Below are 25310 nucleotides of genomic sequence, written 5' to 3'. Positions count from 1 at the left end.
TGGTATTTTTCTTCTGGTCAGAGTGGTCACACACTTGATTACAACCCAAATAAAGTGAAGTTTCTATATGTCATTATTGTGAAGGATTTTGTACATCATCAGTGTGTGTGGACTGAGTGCGTGCAGTCTAAGTCACCACCTTTAAAAACAAGGTTACAGAAAGAGAATATGAAAATCAGAAAATCATAGACTCATTCAGGTTAGAAAAGACCCTTAAGACTGAGTCGAACTGTAAACCCAACAGTACCAAGTCCACCGCTCAACCATGTCTCTAGGCACCACATCTGCATGTCTTTTAAACCTCCAGGTCTACCTCCTGGGATGGTGACTCAGCTGCTTCCTTGGGCAGCCTGTTTTGATGCCTGGCAACTCTTTCAGTGAAGAAGTGGAGGTGGAGACCCTTTGCTCTCCCACTGCCACAGCTTAGTGATCAAAGTGAGATGTGGGGGACCTACTGCGTAGCGGTGAGGTTCTCTGAGAAAATGCAACAAGTTGGTCAGCAAGAAGGCTAATATCACAAATAGACTGTACTTGTTCTGGGGTAGGACACACTTCATCTCTGTTGAAGCTATTCAGGTACATGAAAGGGAATAAAAGATTTCTTGGACAAAGGAAAACATGAGCATGAATCTCTGTCATGGTAAGGGAATTCATCTAGAAGGCATAAAAGTTGAGTGCTAATCTGTGCTTAAATAATGTTTTATTGTAAACTAAGCCACATCTGTAGAGCACAGACTGAAATCCTTTGCCCAGATGAATGGTTTTACTAATGTTACTTCTTTTTCCTCTCTTTGTAGTTTAGCAGACCTCTCAGTCTCTCCTTCAGTCTCAACCTTATTATCCTGACCTGCTTACAGGATGATTAGTTTTCTTTGTAAGAAATGGAGTTGTATCCCTCTACTTGGCTTTAAACAGTCTTTCTGTCCGTGTGTTTCACATTCTGGATAAGTAGTGTATACTCCAGAAGATTATATACATATTAGTGACTGCTTCTCTTTCTGCAATAGGTGTGTTTAAGGTTAAAGCCACTTAATAGTTAGGTGGCTAGGGTCTCTATATAATAACCACTGTAACCGCAAACACATCCCCAAAGGGATGCGTGTCATCAATCCCAAAGGGATTTATGTCATCTTAAAAGAGAAGGGGATGAGTGGAGGGTGACTCGCTCTTCAGGAAAACATCATAAATGACTGACTTTGACTGAATATGTGCTTCTGGAAAATTCAGGGTACTTGAAATCACTATTCCCCCTTAAAACTTCTTGAAAAAAACCTCAATGTCTGTAAATGAAAATTTTCGTAAAATGACTAGAAAATGTAATGCAGTGTTTACTATTTAAAGATTGACTTCTTTATAACTTCAGAATATATTTTCCTTGCTTTTTACCTGGACACTGAAGTCTAGAAGTGAACTATTCAGCCTCCAAAAAATAACAGTATATATATGAAACATCAGAGTCTTTTCAGAACCGATGGGAAATGGTGCCATATCTAATACATTATTTATCAAGCTACAATTACAGGAATAACAAATATCTTAATTAGTGGAATTAATCAATTATGCCTTCATACATTAGTTGCCTGTAGTCCTCTATAAGGAAAAAAAAGTTTCTTCTGTTATTCTACCTTTTTAAAATGTGGTTATCATGCTCTCCTTCTTTCAAGCATTGAGAACAAAGTCTTGATAATTTAATTACATGCCTCATTCAAATTCAGGATCATATGAACCTGTAATGGCTCAAATAATCTGTTTACTGATAATTCATCCAGTAGTGCTTTTTTTTTTTTTAAGGGAGAGGGGAAGGGAGAACCTTATCTGCAATTTCACTTTGGTACAGTATTATAAAAGAATAACAATATAGTTGTACAGTCTGCCATTTAGTTCAGTGTTTTTGGGTGCATTTAAGCTATTGAATTAATCTCACTTTTAAACAATAGAATATAATACTTTAATAGCTTGCCTTTGCACTGGCTTTGTGGGATGCTGAAATTAGTATTATAATGCACTGTGTATAGTTTCTGCTGAATCTGATTGCTTTAGCAGCAGTCAGTTTGATAGTATCAGGTTCCAGCTTGCATTGCTGGGTCAACATGGACCCAGGCCATTAAAGGAGAAAGGTTCAGGGAAAGTTCATTTCTATTGTTTTACCATGGTTACAAAACAGAAAAAAAAAGACAAATCCTGCATTTGTAACATATTGCTTCCTTGGGCCCTGAAGGTAGTATGATCTTTTTTCCCTCTTAAATTGAACACAGAAATATAAACCTCCTGATTATCTGTAATGTAAGCAAAAGAATATTTTTTGATCACTTTTAAAGTAAAACACAGATGTTCTGCATTGACTGCTGATGTCATTAAACAAAGCGTTTGTATTCATTTAATATGATCTCCCAAACTGTTAGCATTTAAATTTGTTACTAGGTCAATAGAAAACTTAAAACTTCATACAAGCTGTTATAATACTGACTTCTGTTTACATAATTTTCACTTTAATTAGCTCACAGTAAGCCTGTTGAAATAAGTATGTTTGCTTTTTCTTTAAAATAGAATCTCTCCAGTCAAGATTTTCTTTTTATTGTGATTATAAAATGAAGAAACATTTTAATGAAAAAGCGTGATCTTAAATGTCGTCATATGTGTGTAACATTTACAGCAAGGTTCTAAACCACTTGTGATGTAACATTATGAAAGGGTTTAAATCTTAACATAAATGTGTTTGTTTCATACATAAGGGAAAAAATAGAGAAAGAATAAAGGACTTATCATAGCATTAGTATGTTTTACATGAGAACTGGTGAAGAAAGCTAATTGTATAGCAATGAGCACTTCATACAAAGAGGTAAATTGTGTAATGGGTGTCATATAGAATAAAATTTGATATCTGTACCATTATGAAGAAATTCTGCAAAGCAAATGGTTTCACAAACATTGTCCTAATGGAAAGATCTGCATGAAATTTGATGAATTCTGAAGGTTGTGACACAGGATAATTTTCAACAGTATGTTTTTATTTATAAAGGCTTTTATAGATAATTCCCATAAGACACTTTTTAGATAAGCGAAGCCATTTTTAGATTTGACTGTTATACAAGTCAAAGAGATAATGGCATTCAAGACAGTGCTGGTTCTGGAAACTAGCTTTCAGGGGTGAGTTTATGTTTGTTATTTTCCAGAGTTGCCTGCCTTTATTATTATTAACTATGATGTCATTAAGAAAAACAAATTTCACATATGCTAAGCTGGGCCAGGTTTAATGTGTATTTTAATTTAAGATCTGTGGGGAATGTGCAGCTAATATTGATTTAGTGTGTGTCAATAATCTTCCAAGATGGTGGTGCAAGGCATATGATCTTAGGGTCTGTCTACCCAAAGAGGTTCATGAGATAGGTCTGTGGTCTTCTGAAAGATTCATCTCACTGTACAATTGAAATTGACTGAACTGACATTTGAGTATTAACATTCATGTTGTGGAAAGGAAAAAAAAAAAGGGAAATACTTCATTGTTTGGCATACATGAAAGTTAAAAAACTTTATAGAGTGCAAATGAGTACTAAGTAAACTCTATTACCCTTTGTTTACCCTTAACTACACTTCTAAGGTTGGTATCCATTAGCAAATGACATCTGTTTTTTCGTTTGACTATGGTGCTCATTTTCTTTCTTAAATGATTGTGGTAATGTTGTGGTGCCCTGTTAATCAGCTGCAGGGATTGCAGTCTGTCTGTATGCATACTGCACAAACAGATACACATATGTATATGTGTTTCCTATAGAATCATAGAATCATTTAGATTGTAACCTAACACTGCCAAGTGCACCACTAAACTGTGTCCCTAAGTGTCCCAGCTACTTTGCTTTTATATACTTCCAGGGATGGTGACTCAGCTTCCCTGGGCAGCCTGTTCTGTTGCTTGATAACCCTTTTGGAGAAGACACTTTTCCTAATATCCAGTGTAAACATCATCAGACTGATGTTTAGACTACTGTAGTTCCTAGTATGAAGATATGATGATCAGCCTTGGAGATTGAGGTTCTGTCATGGTGGGGAAACTGGACATCTTTCACCATTTAGTACTTGGTAGAAGAGTCACAGAAGCTAGAGCTGAACTGTTTGCATACTGTGTGTTTCTCCACTTGAGTAGGGCATAGTTTCACAGCCCAGTGGGAGAGAAGATGGCAATCAGTACCTACTAAGGATAATGAAACCTAAATTGATTCCTCCATTGCTTTAAGATGTTTTGGGATGAGAACACCTGTTGCCTTGGTGCAGACTCCTTGGTAGAGACTTCTGTGTGTGGAGAGTGTACTGCACTATATAGTCTATAGATACACATGTATGTATGCGATAGATACATACATACAAGCAAACATATATTTCAAGAGAAGAGTTACTGTGTGAGAAAGAAAGCTCTTGCAAGGACTACATCCTCCTTTTCTCCAGGAGTCCAAAGCATGCTTTGTCATTTTTTTTTTCTTAAGTCATTGAATAAATGAATAAATTGTAACAGATGACGGCTTTACTCTTTCACATATTGCTTAAAAACATTAAAATTTTTATCTCTTTTAAAAGGTAGTATAATGAGAATATACTGAGAAATATAATGAGAAAGCATCGTTGCAAACATATTATACTTTGGCCACTTTATTCAGTTCTGTTAAAACAGAACATATCTGTTATCCAAGTCAAGAAAATTTTGAGGAGGATAATTGATTGATACAAGGAGCTTCTAATTTTCCATTTTATTGCTGTACTCTCTTCTTCAAATATTGTTACATTTTTGGAAAAACTGCATGAGCTCACTGTCCAGTTAAAGAGCTTGAGTGTGCTTTTGTATTGGAGAGCTATAAAGTCATGAAGACATCACCCTGACCTTCAGCCAAGCATGTAACCAAGCATGTTGCTGGCCAGGATAATATCTAATTTGATTCCTATTCTGTAAAAGGAACAGTCTTCGGCTGTTTTGTTTTTATTTTTCCTTAAGAACTTGATCCATTATCACACAACCCCAGGTCTGCCAGAAGTATTTATAAATAACATAGAAAGCATATTTTTTTGGTATCATTTTTTTAGTATCATCTTTAGTACTGGACAGAAGCTTGAAACTGCAAAAGCTAATACAAAGTGTCAAGCAAGCAGATAAAATCTTAGGGAAAACTTTAACACTGATGAAAATATACCTCTTAGTTTGACCCATGACAACTTGATCAATGTTAACAATGTCTGACATTCAAAGATCATCAGCCAGAACAAATTCAGGAGAAAAAAACCCTTTGTATTAGTTTATTTGATGATTTTGGATGATTTTAATTTCTAAGCCCTTAACTTGCATGTGACATAGCATTTTCAGAGCTTTTTCTGTGTGGAAAATGGAAAAGTAAATTTTTGTTGATAAGAAAACAGAACAGAAACTGAGGTGTACTTACTTTTTGAAGATAAGTCTTTCAGAAAAGTAGAAAATATGGAGAGTCAAAATATAGTTGTGAATTGGGACCTGCTTTAACTCTTGCCTAACTTGATTCTGGGCATAGAAATGTGTTTGTAATTATTGTGATCAATTTGTATTTCATTATCATCTTAATGCTTAGTCGGGATTTGTTCTTGTTGCGCTATGAGTTATATGGACAGAGCCAAAAGAGAATTCTGTGTGCATGTTATACATGGAGATGTTCCAGTCACAGAGTATGTTAATCAGACATCGTATGGATGTCTATACTGGCCAGCTATAGTATGCCCCAGGAGAGTGCACTGCAAGTCTTGGTGCCATTTTGCCCATCTTGGAAGTTGTATGCCTGCAGAAAATTCCCTCATGTGAAATTTTGCTGTATATGTCCTGTGCTGCTGAAGGTGTCAGTTCCTAAAAGGAAGAATGAATTGAATTAAAGGTTTCTCAATGAGGAGTCATCATAAGGATACATTTACAAGCATTAGAATAAGTTGATGAATTTGGTCTTCTCATTTTTGGGGGTTCTTTAATCTGGCTAAAGTGAGATGTTTTTGAGATGTTTGTCTTTTCAGACACAGTGCAACAGTAATATGACAATTTAAAAGTCTTAATATCTTCATAATGTACTTTTAAGATGGGAAGTATAGGAACTAGAAGACCATGTGTAATTTTTCCAGTCACAAAGTGGCACAGGGCATATCCATATTTAAATAAACTTCTCAGTTAATGATTTATGCATTTCTATGAAATAGATCCTTCAGTATCTTCCTATGTAACTCTGCTGTATGAAGATTCGCAAACGGAATTACCAGAATTACAATAATTTAAAAAAATCTTACCAGAAGTAGATACATTTGTCAGCTCTATTATCTAAAAACATACTCCTTGTACTTCGTAACAGAAATGACTGATTAACCTTTCAGTGTTTCCTTAGTATAATGCATTAGTAGCAGACTGTTATTTCTGATAGGGTGGACTTTACATAAGGTAGTTATGGGACCGCTTGGAGCACTGGCTGCATTTCAGGCCTGCAAATAATTTACCTACAAGCACTGACTAAGGGTTATGGCAATATGTTTCAAGATATCACTAGGTTTGATCCTCTGTTGCTTGCAACAATGAGTGATATTTAAATGCATGAGTGATATTTAAATTGTTGAAAATCTAAGTGTCTTAGGTTGGATCACTCTCATATTTCCATTTGGACTTATAGTACTGTCTGTTTTCTTATGGTTCTACTTTTTTTAGGACTTGGGAGTCTAGGATTAGTATTCTGTATTATCCAAATTACTATAGTACTACTGCTTTGGAGGGAAAACTATTCTACTGTTCATATGGTTATAGATGCTACTCTGCAAAGAAAATGAGATGTTGAATTTGAGTGATTGTTTCTGTTCCTTGCCATGCACAAGGAAAATAAAATATAAGTTTATTTTACAATATTCCATGGTAGAGTATCATAGCCAAGCAAGACTACATCTAGACTTGCAGGGTTGGAACACTGTAACACACCTGGGATCTTGATTTCATGAACAGATTTTGGGGGACTGGGTACACAGCTCCGGGTTAGTTTTTTTCCCCTGGAGTATACCATAATTATATGTTCCCTTTGAGTTCATTTTTTGCTGCATTTTGGAAGTAAAGCACATCTAGAGTACACACAAGGATTTACTAATTGAAGGGTATCTACAAAGGTAATCACCACTCTTGTATCTCTTGGTCCACATAAGGTTTCAGTGATGAGCATTGCGCTGGTGTTGCACAAACCAGTTGCTGTACTGATAGCTGGTTACTGTCCCAAATATGAAGTCTGACAGAGATGAAACTAATGGTGTACATACTCCTTAACTTCCAGTTTAGGACTTGCTTACTGATACCAGAATAAAGTGCACTCAAAGAGTAGACCTATCTCACTCTGACTGTAACTGTCAGCTGCTCAAAACCTGTAATTTTTAATGCTCAGTATTCATCAGCAGATTAATACTCAGTTTGTAGTTATACATATATACAAAGACAGACTGCCTTATCTAAAGGTTTAAATTCTTGATTTTAATGGATACTTCATTGTTACCATCAATCTGTGTTACATCAGCTGAGCAGTTATAGCTGTACAGACCAGCAAAGAGTCTCTTCAGTATTTCATATCACTACTGTTACTCTCAAATGTACAATAAAAGTCACTTTCAATCTTTTATTTAGGCGGTTCCAGCAATTCTTTGGAAGAGTACGGTTAATGAGTGTGGGTTTTCAGAATTAAAAATAAGGTGAATAAAGGGCACTGAACATTAACCACAGTCTCTGGCAGAAGCTAGAATAAAATTTTTCATTTGGAGTATAAAGAGTTTTTTAAAGGGCAAAGGGTTTAAGATATAGGCAGCTTCATTAAAAAGGTGACAGTTCACTTGTTTCAGCATTTCATGCAAAGAATTGTGGCCAATTAAGTGATGAGTGCATTCAGACATTACAGTGGATACACTGATATGATGGAACTCCATTATCAACTGTTATGAATAAGAATACCATATTAATTAAAAAACTGCCAGGAGAACAAGAATATTTTCATGAAATACCTTAAATAGTACAATATTTTTTTCTTTCTTATTCGAGGTTAAATCATCATTGAAATGTTTATGTATCTTAAATTTAATACAGGCAGTAACGAACACTAGCTCTGTGACCCCTCAAGCAATGGTGGGCTTGAATCTTATGTAGATAATTTTTTCTTGTTGTGTTTCTATTCTTTTTTTAAAATGGATCTCAAAATGGCAGCTACTTCCCAGTAAGTCCTGATGCAAAACAAATCAGATGATATTTTTCTAAACAAGTTAAATAAAATTTTCTTAAACAAAGATATTCACTTATGTATGTGTTCAAGAGTATGCTGTTATATGGCCTATTTTTGCTTTGAATCTAATTGGTTATTTGTACATGCAATTATCTGATTTATGTTCACAAATTTGTAATTACATGTGCAAGTTATATGCAGAGATGAATACAGATGGTTAGAAAACAAGCCTTGAAGCAGGACTGTTCATTCCAACTAAAGTTCATACATTTAAATCATTGTTTCAGGCCATATGCAGACTCTAACAGACATAACCACAACAGTGAAACTTGCTTTACATTAGGAATCATCTCAGCAACTTGAAGTAGAAACTTTTTGAAAAAAAAAAGAAAGCTTAAAATTCTTTTAGATTGTGTCATTATGTCAAGCCTGCCTTTCTGGCCTATTAGCTCCGTGCTTGACATTTTTGTAATATATATAGTAGATGATGTTTTGAGGGGATGTTTTTAGAATTAAAATCCTAAGAAAAGATGAAAACAGTTGAGGAAAAAAATAGGCTTTGCATCTGTTATAGTCTGGGGTTTCATGTGGGTGAATAACACTGTTAGAAGGAATCATTTAGCTTGCATATTTAAGTTTTGGGTGCGGTTTATGCTGTAAGGTTGAGTGAAACGGGAAAGGCATCTGTTATAACTTGATAGAAAGAGGATTTGTGGGAAGTATGCACTTTGTATCACTACTTTTTCCACATTTTTTTTAATTTTATTTTTTTTGGTACTTGCAGGAATTATTCCGAAAAGGCAGCAATGTAAATAGAGGAAATAAATATGATTCTTCAAGGTTTTCTTGTTGATATTGCCAGTATTCCTAAATAACTTTCTTCAGAATCTCCAGTGCTGTGACTTCTGTACTCTTTCTGAACTCTTTCTGAAGCAAGATTTATATAATGAAAAAAATATATCAATATGGTTTGAATCTATACATGATTTCCATTTAGTAATTGCATTTGATTTTTCGTTCAGACTTATTTTTGACTCTAGCATGTATGGCTGTCATCATCAGAGGCTTGTGTTTCACAGTTATTACATAATCATGAAAACCAACATACTTAAATGTCTTAAGAAGTTTCAGGCAGATCTAGTGTTTCAGCTAATCAGATGAAGCGGTGAACTCTTTAGCTTAATTTACTTCTGACATCATAATTCTGCCACCCAACAGAATTAGCTTAATTTCTTGTCTGTTTTTCCCTTTCCAATAGATGACTTACAGATTTCAATTTCATTAGGAGAACAGGCGCATGTCAGTAATACTTTGAACTTATGTACCATCACAGCTGTGTTCAAGTCTGGTACTGTAACTTACTCCAGTAACAGATTTCTTAATGGTTTAATTCCTTTCTTGACCTTTAGGTCATTCATATACTCAAGTAGTATGGTCAGTCAAGGAGAATCTTTTTCTTACATTCTTTCATTGTGTTTGTAGTGGGACTTCAACCATCAAGGGAGAGCTGACAGGTGTTGCTGTAATTTATATTTTATGTGTTCTTCCACTCTTGTACCTTGTATCTTGTACTCTTGTATCAAGAATATTACTAATCTGACTGAAAAGAAGAGTGATTTGGGCTGCAGTGCTGAAGAAGATGGAAATGACATGCTGTTTACATGACAGATCTGTTAGGAAAAAAATAATTCAACAAGGTCTTCTCTACCTCACAAAAAGCTTAGTATCCTTAGTACTAACCAGTGCTCATGCATTACTGCAGTAAATGACTTTGGAATGGGATATGAAGTGAAATATATTTTCTTCGATTTATTTTTCATACACTGATAAACTGGTACTGCATTTCTGACTAAATATCCACTTTTGGCCATTTTGGTTTAAAAATAGCAGTAAAGTGTTCTGTTACTGAAATGCAGTAATAGTTTATCAGCATGCTTTCTCCACTACTCACTGCTGTAACATAGCCTAATTCTTTTGAGGATCATTTGTTCACTTCTTTATGAAGATTTTGAAACAGATCTTTGTATTTATTTTTATCAGCATTATTTGCCATCTTAGTAACTCCTAATATGAGTTCAGCCCTAATTATTGCGTGAGAACATTTTCTGTTTAACTGTGAGAAGAAAAATAAATTTAAGGTAATTGCATTGAGAATTTTATTGTTTTACAAGACTGCTGCAAGTAGAAAGGACATGGTGTGATTTCTAATGCTTGTTTTACTAACTGCCAAAATAGATGTATGCCCAGTCTCAGAATTGCATTCTTTTGCTTTGGTCTTGTGTGGGAGTAGAAGGGGAAAACCTAAAATAGTAAAGTATAAGGTTTGGATCGATGTACTTTGTCATTTTTTTGCCTTTAAAATGCTAGTTCAGTGCATTAGAAATATTTATGAAGGTTACCTTGGCAAGCGTTTTCCAAGCAAAGGAATTAAATTACACAAAAGGTTTAGTCAGTCTTCCTAGACTGTATTTTTCAGAACTGACACGCCCTTGGCTCAGGTCTTATTAGTGTGAAGGCTGCACGTGTGATGAGGAGAGCTGCATAGAAACTACCCAAAACACAGAAATACCTTGTGGGAAGAGTTTGCTGTCTTTGGTGACACAGGTTGTCACAGAGTATCCCTGTCTTTGCAATAAATCAGCAAATGGTCTCTGGCTGTGACATCCTCATCCCTTTTGCAGTGTCCATTGTGTGGCAAGCACATAATAACCACTTCCAGTGGTCAAAAGTTCTGTATCAGGCTTTGAAGCAGTGAGGGGAGGTTGAACAATGGAGAAATAAAGCCTAGATTTTCAGAATATACCTAAATGAGATGCAAAAATAGTGATGTAGCTAAAATTTGTATTGATATTCAAAGCTGTTCTAAGCAGTTCTATGAACATAAAGAATACATTAAATAAATACACCAAATGCTTGTTATGGATTTGCTGTGTATCACCTCTGGAATGTGACTCTCCCTCACACCCTCCAGTATTACTGATTATAAAACTACCTGGCCAGTGGCAACTTCACTGCATCATATTTGCCCAGTTACAGATGAGGACAATATTTCTGTGCAATAAACTTGCGCACAGAGAAGATTAAAAATAAAACTGTAAATATAGAAAACTGGCCCTGAAGTTAATTAATTTTGGCTAGAAAGTTGGTTTGCCTTCTTACAGCTGGTCAGACTTGCAGTTTTCTTTAGGGATACTTCATGTATTAAATAAAGATAATTTTAAAGAGTGAAACTTTGTTCATGTAGTGTTAATAATGCACAATTATTCCTCAAAGTCAGGATTTCAGAAAGATAAATCAAAGCATTATCTCGACTTTATTGAACACTCTTTTGTAGTATATGTTTTGCCATGCAATTAGTGATCTATAAAATGCTAATAACATGCTCTGAGAGGTATATACTTCTCATGAAGACTTTCACCTGTTTTGGAACCAATACCTTCCTTGGTGCTCAAAACTCTTAGCAGAAATCAGTGGGAGGTCTGCATATCTAAGGCTTTCAAGGATGAGACCTGTAAATTTTAAAGTCATGTCTGTCTTCTGGCAGATAGTGAAAAATGCTGAATGCAGTCTGGTTACTTTTAAAGCCAGCAGATAAGCCCATACCTATGCTCCCTTTGTTGTCTTTCTGTGTGACTGTGCAGGACAGATTTTCTGTTGATTAAGTCTTCTTTTAATTGTTTTGCACTATCAAAGTGATTTCTAAGAGTGAGTTCATACTTGATAATGCAATTGGAATTATATAAAACTTTAAAAATATTATCAAAGCACAGCAGTTTAAGTGATAAGAAACACTGATTCTTCCATTTTTTATTCTTTAATTCAGCCATCTGTTGTTATCTAGATGTGGTAACACAGGAAGGATATAAGACTAATATATGTTGATCAAAAGACAAAAACCCCTCATATTTTGTGACAATATACTGTCAGTTGCTTCTCATCTTTTGTGCTGTCCATGCTGCCAATCACACTGCAGTAGACATATACACCCCTGTTCTTCCAAGATGAAAATGCTGCAGCCATAATATTCCTTGATGTATTTGTGAAATTGAAGGGATGAAATACAAATCTGGCAAAAAATGTTGGATTTATTTTCAGGCATTCTGGAAAGTGTTCTGGATATCTAATTAGCTGATGCTAATGAAGAAAATATCTGAGACTTTCGAGATTTACCAGTCTGTACCTTTAGTTCCCCATCCACATAATGGTATATTGTAATTGTAAATTGTGATAATTGTCTACAAAAGTAAAACTCAATTGTCTGTGGGAATGTATTCTAAGACTTCAAAAAAGTCTGAAATTTTTGACACAAACTTACACAACCATATAGAAGGCAGATGGCTTTTCATGGAACTAAATACATTTAGGTGCTTCACTTTAAAAATAACTACTAATTTAGTAATATGTTATCCTGTAGAAAGCTTTCATTTTCTTCAACATATATGAAAACTTAGGTTTTAGAGAGGAAAATATCTAACTTACTCATATTTCTAAAAGCAGAGTGACAGTGTATCTATTGGATATCCTACCTAATGGGTAAGCAAGGAACTGTTAACTTCCCTATGACTTCTCTCCAGGTCTTTAATGGTCTTAAACGGTTAATCATTGTGGCTTCCTTGAATCCTTGTTGAAATTGTCTAATTTCTGCTTTCTCTAGTTACTCTTCAAAGAATGAAACAGTAGTCAGGAAGACCAGCTATGACTTCCAGATGTAGGGCTGTTTCTTCTAGCATCTACTTGTAGAGTCCCAAAAGACTCTTTGACTTTTCTGTGCTATGACCTTAGGTATTCATAAGACTTGTGTTGGCTTTTGGGGTTTTCACATTTCAGACTGTTTATTGTAGCTCTAAAAAATCCAGACTTTAGACATCTTCAAAATCAAAATAGGTCATTTTTGAGTAGTTTACCCACTGAGATAATTAGCATTTATGTAAGAAGTCAAATGTGCCTTCAGAAGAACCAGTGTTGTTCTTCCAATAATTTTATTCAGATAAAAGACAAAATCTTACAGTATCTTTTTTATCTCTATAAAAGCTTGTATACAAAATCTAAATTTGAGTAAAAGAGTATTATCATCTCTCTCAGTTTTTAAATTATGATTTTTGTATCTCAGGGTCATCAACTAGAAGAATAACTTACTTTGCTCTGGCATTTAAATAGATCTTATACATAATGAATGAAATCATACCTATTTAAATTATATTTTGTTTTCGTACTGAAGACAAATCTACTGATTTTGATACAATATAGGAATATGAGTATTTTGAAGCAGGTTTTTATCTTGGAAGGAAAACAAACTTTTCCTAATATAAAAATAAGTAGGTCTTTACTATACACAAGTCTATGAAAAATACCAACAAAATGATTCATTAAGCTGTTTTTATCATCCTGTTTATGATAGTTAAAATAAGTTGCTATGCTTTTGATGTTTTTTTTAAAGAGTTTGTCGTATAGCTATAAAAATTATAATGAACTACAAAACAACATGCGAGTTTTCAATTCAAATCCGTTATTATTTTTTAAAGTAATTTTTCATGTCATTTTCCCCACAACTTTGGTAATGATTCATATGAAATTCTTGCAATTCTTATGGTTTGAAAGTAAATCTTATAAAATGGCAGTATTGCAAGTTAGTAGTTTGGTTAATGAAAGAAATGCATAATATAAATAGTAAAGTCAAGTATTGTGATTTAATCAGTTATTGATGACAGTTAGATTTATTAATTTTACTTCTGTATTGCATAGTCTACCATGACTGTAAATCAGATCTTCTAGGCCTTAAGAAATAATTCTTAATGTGTCTTAGTGTGTTTTTCTGCCTTGTCATAAGGATCAAACATTTCTTAAATAGTTAAAGGCCTTTTTATAGTAGACTGGAGTTAGTGTCACTTTAAAATTGTATCAGGATTAAAGAGGCAGAAGTTTCATTTAAATGGAATCATAGAGCATCCTGAGTTGGAAGGGCCCCACAAGGATCATGGAGTTCAACTCCTGGCCCTGTACAGGACTATCCCCAAGAGTCCCACCCTGTGCCTGGGAGCGTTGTCCTGATGCTTCTTCAGCTCTGTCAGGCTTGGTGCTGTGACCACTTCCCTGGGAAGCCTGTTCTAGTGCCCAACCATCCACTAAGTGAAACATTGTTACTAGGATTGGAATTGGGAGTTTAGGACTTTATGAAAACACTTATTTGGTAAAGTTTGGGATAAGTGATGGAATAGGATTGGGTTACTGGGCTCATTTATGGATTTGAGTGTGACAGCCCTTTTGTATAGACTAGCACGATTAACTTGATTGAAGAAGGTGACCAGAGGAACAGTTCTGCCTTGGATATTTCAGTATCAGTCACGTATAATTTGCTGCCGACCTTTATTTACAGATTTGGTCCATGATATCTTCTCTTGGGCTTTGAAGAGGGGTGGTTTTATTCCTCAAAATCAAAGACAAAAGCATTCAGGCTTCACCATGGCTATACTTGAGAGAGTCTTTGCAGGTGTGAACTTTTTTTTTAAAGATCCAGAAGTTATTGGCGCATAGTGCTTTGTGCCATGGCACCCTGCTTGTGTTTTGTTATGTTGTTGTCAGACCCTTCAATACTCATATCACTGCAGTGATTTGAGAAAAGTACTTCACCATAGGTACTTAAATTAAACCATCAAAGTTTTTTTACATAGTGGCATGTTTTGATGGGTGAATATATTAGAAACATTCCATTTAAATCAGATCATTTTTGTCTATAATTTTTTTTTTTTTCAGTTTTATGTGTACTCATGGCATGTTTATTTTCATTGTAAATCACAAATGAAATTTCAAAGAGTAACAGAAGATAATTTGGTTTTGTGAGCTGGAATAAGACATTCTCTTTCTACAACTGTCTTTCTTGTACTTTTGAACATATGATAATTTTGTTTGTATTAAAGAAAATCAAAAATCCCAAACCAATCAAAGAAATTACCAAGCTTATAATTTTAATAATGACCTCAGCTCAGGACATTAAGTAGGGAATTAATGATCAGTTAAGGTTAATGACTCAATGCCTTGAGTCATTAAACTTCAAGAAAATGCTCTGTACTTTGATTGGTTTTGGTTTATTAAAGTTAGGTTGTAGAAGGTGAAAAAAAAAAAAGAAGGTATTTCCGAACACAAGTGGAACAAATACGAACAGAAAACAGAGGTATTTCATTATCTGCCTCATTCTGCAGTCCCAGCATAACTAAAAATGCCGTTATCCTTGATTAGAGTTCTGTTAGTGTGAAGACCTAAGGAGCAAAACCTTTCATACCCACCTTTCTTTTCTTTCCTGCCTTGAAACAAATGAAGAACTTCAAATGTTTGGCAGAACATAGGTTAACACTGCAGTTTTAGAATGGCACATCACCTTATTCTGTGAAATTATTCCACAATGTCCCCTAAATAAGCAGTTACAGGTTATTGCAGTAGTACTACACTATGATCTGTACATAAGAATACGAGCCTTTGGATATGCATTGTATGTAGCAGGTACATATTTGCATGTAAGTGGGTAATAAGTATTTTCATTGTAATCTGTATCTAATTTGTATGCTTCTTATGCAGTCCAGGAGATGGAAAGTTGTGTATGTGAGCATTTAACAGCAAGGAGTGCTTAAACCTGAAGCCCTTTATTTTTCCATACTGGAAATATAAACAGATGTAAGCTGCTATGATGGCGGTTGCTCAACAATATCTTTTAAAATAATTCCGAGTCCTTTCTGACATAAAGTAGTATATTTAAAGTAAGGTGTCTTAGTGAGATTTTCACTTTAAATAGAATAAGGGTTAAATGATAACTTGACTTATCTTTTAAATGACAAAAAATAAAGAAATTGCAAGACCTTTTCACACATTAGTTATGTATTGTCATTTATCATCTAGATATCAGGCTAGCAGTGCGAAGTAATAAAACATATCATCGAAAAATGTGCTATAGGTCTGAATCACTCTTTCATTCCACCTCCCAGCTAACTGTAGTATTAAATCAAACAAGCAGAACATTTCCTTAGGCAGCCATTGCCTTTTAATTTCCTGAAGAACCTTAAAATATCATTCATTACAAGTACTACACATATTTGGTTTTTAAAAGTCTCATAAATCAATAGCAGGCTGACTGTAATAATTATTACAAGTTAGTGCATAATTTTCGTGCTGAAGGCTGCATGCAGAACTTTAGCATATGCAAACGAGGCAATTCAAACTGTGTATAGATATTAATATGAAGAAGCAGGTAACGAGGTGCAGGCTATGAATTATGCATCAAGAGCGGCTGATCTTCAATGAGGAAAATGAATTCAGCATGTAATCTAATTAGTGATGGAAGTCTATTACATCTAACTGCAAAAGCAACCGTCCTTGAAACAAATTTATTTACAGTCCATGTTACCACTTGAAACAACTTTGAAATGATGTGTAAGACAACAGCTTAATTGTAAAAATTTTTTTGTTTGTTTGTTTCAGTTCTAGACCTGGAAGGCCTCCTAAGAGGACTCAAAGTGTCACCTCCCCAGAGAATTCTCATATCATGCCACATTCTGTCCCAGGCCTAATGTCTCCTGGAATCATCCCGCCAACAGGTAGGACCATTGTTTCTACGTCTTCACACGGGCAATTGTTTGAATTCATTATATTCACTTGTTAATAGATTAACAGTTTAGGAAACCAGCACCCAAATATCACAAAAGAGTTCCCCTAATGTCACATTATTGCTACATAAACATGTTGTACATAATGGAAGTTGTGGCAGCTCGGTACTTTAAAATACAAAGAACTGAACAAATAATAATCCATTATAATTTTCCCCCTGTTTTTTCTTTATAAACGAAAACCTTTCAAAGCATGAATTACCTATCATTAAACAATAATCTCCCTATTCATTTTTGATAATTCAGATATCTTCTGGTTTCTTTTGCTGCTTTGCTTCATTAGCTAATGTCATCATGAATATAGTTGCCTGAAGAAAGCGAGTTAGTTAAAATAACTCCATGCTGCACACACGTCTTTCTTAATTTTTCATCCTGAAGTTCTATTTTTGATATGTCTCCTGAGGCCTCATACTAACCTAAAGTCCTGTAACAATCTGTTTCTCAAACTATATTTTCTTTTGGAAGTTACTGTAACATCTCCTAGAGGAGACTTGCTCTTCCACATGGCTAAAGTAAGAAAGGCTATGTTGCAGGGAGGAGATGAACAGTCACTTGAAGATGGAGGCACCCAACATTCAAGCTGTTGGTGATGCTGCAGTCTCTCTCTTCATGTTACAGATCAGTTAAACTCTGGCAGTTGCTTCAGCAAAGCTTCCACTTCTTTCCCAGTTGTTTCCTGCTGATTTGCATGACTCAGTCTCTAGCAATGATTTTCTCTAAGACAAAGGAAAGATAATTAACCAGGCACATCCAAACAGAGAGGAGGATTACTTGATCTTGGGGACTGGATAGATGGGTGGATGTTTGAGTATATGCCCATGTTCACATGTCTGTTTAAGTATGAGCATGATACTTGGCATGGTTTTGGCCATAGATGACTAGCATTCTCAAAAAAAAAAGGCAATTCAAAAACACCACATACCAGAAACTGTTGGCAATTTAGATTTAAATGCTTTGTCTGGAGGAAGGAGGAAAGTGAAGAAAGTTTAGCTCAGTGGACAAAAGTGGGTCTGTGCCTCCTAGCCTTAGGTTCAAGAGCTGCTTTACATGGTGAGATAGACACATTGCCAGAAATATTTTATTAGAAATTTACAGTTTTTTAAAAGACTAAAGATTAAGAGGAGTGATGAAGTCAGATAACAAAGATTGGTAGGAGATAGGTATAAAATAAGGAGAGGGAAGGAAGGACAAGACTGAGAATGTAGGCAACCATGGGAAAGTATCAGGCAAGCAGGACTCACAGTAGTAGTCTGGGCAGCTGTGACCAAAAAAAAGAATCATGATTAAAATACTTTACATGATAGAATTTACAGGATAAAATCTAGTATAGGAAATAGAGATGGTGCAGAGTAAATGCAACATGACAATAATAGATGGGTTCTATGTGGAGAAAGAATGAAAGTTTTTGTAGGGCAGAAGCATTCCTGTTTATGAAGGAGAGATCAAAAATTTTAGAAGCAAAGAGAAATTATTTGGGGAAAGTAAGGCAGGAAAATATCAAAGAAAGAAATGAATCCGAAAAGTAGAAAGGAGATGAAAGAAGTCAGGGACAAATATGCAGGCCAAAAAGAGGGAGACAGGAAAAGAAACCTTGTCAACAGTATCATTTGGAGTTTTGTGTTACAGTTAATATCTAAGAGCAGATCTCCTCTTGACTTTTTATTCTAAGAAAGCAGTTTAAAACCACAACTAAGCCTAAAGTATCCAATTCCTCTCTAGTCCTTTAAAGCTGGTCATAACAAGTTAACGATAAAAATATATGGTACTAAAAACACAGATCCAATTTCTTAGAGTATCAGCCCAGAAAAACAGATGCAGATCTTTTAAAATTATGATTAAAAAAACCCAGGAGAAAATAATTCAAAATTAAAGAAAATAGGCGTATATAAAATTATCATTCATCAAATCCTTTTAGGATGCTAATGCTTTGTGAGTCTCTTGCAAAAGAGGAAAGGTTTAAATGCAGTTGCTATTAAGTTTGATCTGTTTTCACATTACATGGCTTACCACAACAGAAGGGGTGGTATGATTTTTTCCCATTGTGGTGGTGTTGAGTCTCAAACAGCACAAAAAATGCAAACAATAACACTGATAGAAGCAAACTCTGGAATCTAGTGTTCCATGGGATATGCAAAGGTTCAGCAAAGGTAAGGAGCATCATGACAGCAGTGCTACATGACAGTCATTCCAGCATGCTACAGACAGGCAAGTCTAAAAATAGACTTAGAATCTGATCTTGTGAGTTCAAAGCAATGAACATTTGTCCATTTACGTAGTAAATAAGTACCAAGACTACTGTCAGAGCCCTGCCAAGAAAAAACTGCTATAACTGCAATAGATGACATAGATACCATTGTTATGTGCTACCACATGAGTTGATACGGGAAAATTCTTGCTGCTTGTGAACATTTTGCAACATATTTTTACTGTATATTCATGAAACCACAGTATAGTTGAGACTGTCAGGCACCAGTGGAGGCCACTTAGTCCAGCCTCCCCTAGTCGAAATAAGATCACACAGAGCAGGTTGTTCAGGGCTGTTGTTCACTTGAGATTCTTTGAGTATCTTTGAGGATAGAGACACCATGATGTCTCTTTGCAATTTGTTCCAATGTTTGACTACTCTTAAAATAATGTTGGAGTGTTTTTACTTTTCAGTGGAATTTCCTGTGTTCCAATTTGTGTTTGTTGGGCAACACTGAGAAGAGTCTGACTCCATCTTCTTTACTGTATGAAAACCTGTGTCCTCATCAGGTTTTCATACACATTAGTAAGATGCCCCCAAGTCTTTTCCAGGCTGAACAGTCCCAGCTCTCTCAGCCTCTCATGATATGTCAGGTGTTCCAATCCAATAATCATCATCTTTGTGGCCTTAAAGATGATTCTTTGTTTGAGAAGTTTGAATTTCCTGTTAGGATCCAGCTCTAAGCAGAAAAATATAAAACTAGCAGATTGTTAAGTACTTCCTCCCCCTTCTCTCTCTCTCTTTTTTTTTTTTTTTGTAACAACTTCTTTTTAAGCTTTATGATTGATTTAATAATCTGAGTATAATAACTAAGTTTTCTTCCTGCCTACAAAAAAGTATAAGTGATCACACAAATAATTATGTGCTATTTAATGCTCTTTAAGTAAAGAGACCTGCAATTATTAAGTATATCTAGGATACACAATGCTATGATTTAATGCATTTTACTTGAAAATTTTCCTTTTTCTGAAATGTGCTGCATAGTACAGAAGTGTACGTTTAAAGGTGGAAATCTTGGTTCCTAAAGGGTCTGGTTCTGCATGCATTGTTTATGTATGCAAATATTATTGATATAAAACTGTATTTTGGGATTTCTCATGATATTTCAGGACTGTATATTTTTGTAGGAGGCCAAGTTAAGGAACTCTTGAAAATATAGTATACCAGTGGCCCAGTCTGAAAACACATGCAAAGAACATTGAATCATCACTTAGAATGGATTTGCTTTAAAGACGTATTTGGGAACTAAGCTGAGATTTACAGATAATATTCAGAAGGAAAATAAAAAACCAAAAAGAAATAATATTCCCCATTTTTTTAAGGGAGCATAAATTGAAGAAGTGAGGATCACCTCTTCATTGATAGTCTGTCCATTTTATTACAAGGTTCATAAATATTATCCACAATTGCTGATCTATCCTCTGTCTTTCATTAGGGTCAATTTACAGAAAGCTCCCAAATTTATAGAAGGCTGGTCGCCTCACAAAAGGTGTTCTGATGTTTATTAAAATAAATTTAGGACCTTTGAAGGTGTGACAAAATGAGAAATGTATAATAACAGCAGATGAAGAGCTTCATGAACTGTCCAGAGAATTAAAATCTGCCTAAGTTACGAATGATGTAGCCAGAAGAAAGAATTTGGTGTAGGTTCAGACAGGTGTACTGTCATTTCGGGCTTATCTAGATAACATCTTGAAATCCTTCCAAAACTAGGTGGCTCATCATAGTTGACTTTGATCTGCATATCTCTCTGTACTGCAGATCTTTCTTGGCTAATGTGCTTCAAAAGTTGTCTGAAGTTGAAACAGTAAATAATTGTAATTAATTGTGATTAATCAGAAAAGCAGTGCTGTAATTTTTGAGTAAAGTGTATGATATACATTGTGCTCTGTATTTTTATGTCTGTAGTAGCTATGTACCATATAAAATGATATTTCAATTATTTTTCATATAAACTTGGAAAAGCAATTCTCCTCAGTTTTCAATTTTGGTTTTTTTTTTGGTAATTATTCTTCAGTATCTTAGGTTTTGAAGCTGCTTTTAAAGCTCCTAACAATTCTTCTACAACTTGGACTACTGAGTCTGTAATCTACAGGTGATGAAACAAGTAACTACAATATCTGTTACTTATTTCAGGAGCTGCATCTTTAAAGATAAAATGAGAACAAGAAGTACTTTTGGAAATCACTGACGTAGCGCATGATAAGAATGCTCCTTCATATATTAATATGTATCTATAGGTATCGCTTTGTCAATTAAAAAAAGTAGTTTCAAAGCACCTTACATGTTTATTACATTACTTTTACATTAAATTAATCTCAGCAATTATGTTGCTATTATTATTACTTTGAACAGATTTGCTTTATGATAGGTACTTCTGTACACCTACTCCACATCTGATACCGGACTGTTCTTTTCCAGTGTAAGGATATTAAGCTTCCTGTTTCATGTGTACGAATTATAATTCCCCTCCTGTATTACACTGTTCTGTTTTTTTTCTCTTCTTAAGTGGTAATCTAAAGATGTAATTTCTAATCTGATAATTTTTTTTCCTCTTCTGCTGTGGGCCTGAATCAATAAAAATATATTTCAACTTCCAGCCTGTACAAAATTCTCTGAGCCACAAAATATTTTTATTGGGAGTTAGTAAAAGGAGAGAGTTGAAAGGTTTTGTATAGATGACTGCAGCTTGAAGGACAAATGTAGTTCAAAGATGGAGCAACTGATAAAATGTGGTAATGTTTTTGCTAAAGTAGATGATGGAATTATTTTATATTTAAAGAAAGATTAATCACACAAATAATTTAATTTTCTCTGGCTTGTAGTTAATGATGTTGTATTAGGCAGACTGAAAGAATGGTTAAAATATAATTATCATTGTTGCTATATCCACATCACATAGCTAAGAAACAAAATCTGTAGCTAGAAGTATTTACTCCTGATAGGCTCAATCCTGTAAGGTCTTAAGAATGTATTTAACCTATTGAAATGAATAGAATTGATTTCTATGAGTATTCTAGGGGCTAGAAATTATAAGTTGGAGTTACATACTTAGTAATTCTGAGAAGCAAACCTATTATTCAGTTATTTATTTTATACAGTGGGTACCTTTTGTGATACTGTGTTGGTTAGAAAGATAAATAAAACTGAGTGGCTATCGCTTACTTATTTTAAAATGCATTCCATTTTAACACAGTATATTGATTATTACTGTTTAATCATTTTTATCATTAACATTGGTTTTGATTGGTGTTATAGGATGATGTGCTGTTTATCTATTGGGACTGAACTAACTTATTGTAAAAATAAGCAGCAAAGTCCTGCTTTCGGAATGATAAACTAATTCAAGAGACTGAATCAAATTACACAAATATTTTTGCACTTCATTAAGGAAGTAGTCCTTATAATTAATGTGAAAGCTTCTATCGTGTTCACTAGTTAATGTATCAGTGGGAAGATAAACTGACTTAACTCTGTAAATATATTATTTCATAGTTTTTAAAATAATAATTAAGGTGTAATTCAGGCCACCTATCATCTCCTGAAAACAGCCATAATTTTGTCATATTATCATCTGGGTGAATGGCTAGCTATCTTCTACTTTATCATGAGAGGATTTATCACTGAAAACCACTTCTGGAAGCTCACTAGTTTTAAGTTCCAGTGAGTCCCTTACATTTTTCGGTCATAAAATCTTTTTAAAACGAAGAATTACTTGCACAATTGGAAGCTTTTTTATTACGAACTTGTACTCTTTTCAGTGTTTTATCGTACAATACTACATATATTCAAAGCCTACAAGATACTGTTAGAAAACTGTGTAAGCTAGAGTCGTACCTCATACAGGTTCACCCACTGCCTATTGAGAGGCATCCCTGGGTTGAACTGTTTCCAGAAATGCTCCTAGCTTTTTTGATATAGAGGAACAAGTTGGTTCACTTCAGAAGAGACTCTGGGATTAAATATTTAAGCAGTGAGGATAGTCATGTACTTCAACACACTCAAGGTACTCAAGAAAGAACTGAGTGAAGTTATTTTACGTTTTAGTTATGTGTTAGTGAATCCTCTTTTGAGTACTCACTTAGTGTTAGATTGTGATGTGCACAGATTTGTTACCTGTCAGTGGAAAATCTGAGATAAGAATTTTTTGTTTCTCCTGGATCACAGAATAATTGTGCCTTCTGAAGGCTAAGTTTGTAATGGTATTGATTTGTGAATTTCCCCATAAGAATGATATTTCTGTACCAGTTATATAGGATCCCAGTAGAATGACCATATTCTGTGAAGATGAACCATTAGAAGATATTATTTTAACCTTTGATAGTGTGTGATAGTTTTCATATATAGGTAGCTTTACTAAGTCAGGTTAGATTTAACATGATAATAAAAAAAAGTCTCTGACTTTAGAAGCAACCCTCTCCCCAGTCCCTATTTCTTGTTTCAAATCATGGAAGTATATTAAACACCCTGGGGGAAAAAAGACCCTCACTTTTCAAAAGAATATTTAGTAACAGTATTTTATCATTAGGCTTTTCTGTAAACAAATAACATGTAAACTGAAACAAAATTAAAAAAAACAAAACACCATGCTCTTGATACAAAAGAAAGTAGTTAAAATCTTAGTTCTGAAAGGCAGGTATGTGGCGAAGTTATCAGTGACTACATTTGAACCTGGTAATGGAAGTGTTTATATAGTTTTCCTAGTTCCAACACGCTATTATTTGTAATTGAAAAAGTTATGGAAAAGATACACATTGCAGAATACACTGATGGTTTCTTAAAATTAAATTATTCAAATTGTAAGTTTATCAATTGTAGGTTATACCGAGATTATCTTGTTGTTTAGATTCCAGGCAGAGTCCTTCAATAGAGAAACATCAAGATAATCATGGTCATATTTTGCAGTTTTTCATATAATAAACCTACCTATTTTCCTCCCACATGTGCCTTTTAATGAGAATGTTCAGCTAAAATAATTTAATACCCAATAATTTAATTTCTAATTGGCTCAAAACTAACCTTTTATAGAGCAAACAATGCGTTGCCATTTTAAACATGAAATACATAGTATTATTTTGTTAAACACTGCCACTAGAAATGAACCTGAGCTGTTGAATTTGGAGTAATATCTCAGTCTTTCAAACATGCTGGTCTCTTATCTCAATGATGTTGATTGCTGTAGCAATATATTAACATGGTGGTTCTTAGAGTGAAGAAATCAAAATCTGATAAAGCTCAGTTTCATCATGTTACTAACTGTAGTTCTGCTTTAGCATGATGATGTGAAGTTCCTGAATCCCTTCAAGGTGCCCAGCTCCTTTCCTTTGGAATTAGACTACTTACGCCCTTGCACGACATGATCAATGGAGGGTGAATGGTTTTTTTTGCTTCATTTTATATTTGATTTGCTACCAGTGCTACATTCTGCATTCAATTAAAAAAAATATTTATTCAAAATTATATATTCCAAAGGTATGGTCCGTGATTTCATTATCATATATTTGGAGATTCTCTAAAGTACAGGGAAAAACTGCAGCTTAATGTTTTTAACTCAGTCTGGGTTTTCTGGGAGGAAGGCACTGTCAAATGTCATTGTTTAATACGATTGTCTCCTTTTTAAGAACAATCTGTCTGCTGTGGAGTTTTACAGATTTCATGCAGGCACTCAAATAAGAAGAGAATATGTCAGGTTGCCCATGTATTTTTGTTACGGGATATAGGATGTAGGTAAACTTCAGAATTGCTCAAGTGAATGGTATTTTGAAGAAAAGTATGCAAGCAAGCATTATTTTATCTGGGCAGCTTTAGAAGACTACAACTCAAGGAAAAAGATAACTAGCTATGTACTCAATAATTTACTCTCAGGCATATGGTATGATTCTTGACATGTCCTGCACAGGGCCAGGAGTTGAACTCAATGATCCTGATGGGTCCCTTCCAATTCAGCATATTCTATGATTCTATGAATGTAGTTTTCCAAGAAGAACCGGTCACTCTGAGTTGTCCTTATGACTTATAGCTCTAGTAACATTGCCTGCATGAATTGTATAAAGCACAATAGCGTACTATTAGAATTATAATGAATCCACTATCAGTTATTCACAGTGCACTGTATTGTTTTTGTTACTAATGCTGTCCTGTGTAATATATTAGAGTTATCATAAAGTAATCTTAACTGGAAGAAGG

General features: G+C 34.5%; 1 protein-coding gene across 6 annotated transcripts in view; it reads left to right on the top strand.

Moving 5' to 3' along the window:
* Window positions 1-25310, top strand: part of DACH1 (dachshund family transcription factor 1) — a 352413-nt gene that overhangs the window by 134103 nt on the left and 193000 nt on the right. For all 6 annotated transcript variants that reach the window (XM_064645860.1, XM_064645861.1, XM_064645859.1 and 3 more), the window contains exon 2: window positions 16695-16810. In XM_064645860.1, the coding sequence (XP_064501930.1) occupies window positions 16695-16810 (116 nt within the window). The remainder of the gene's footprint in view (window positions 1-16694; window positions 16811-25310) is intronic.

This window comes from Pseudopipra pipra, chromosome 2 (assembly GCF_036250125.1).
Source record: "Pseudopipra pipra isolate bDixPip1 chromosome 2, bDixPip1.hap1, whole genome shotgun sequence".
Taxonomy (NCBI): Eukaryota; Metazoa; Chordata; class Aves; order Passeriformes; family Pipridae; genus Pseudopipra; species Pseudopipra pipra.
The sequence above is the reverse complement of the archived record's forward strand: the minus strand, read 5'-3'. Positions and strand labels throughout refer to the sequence as shown.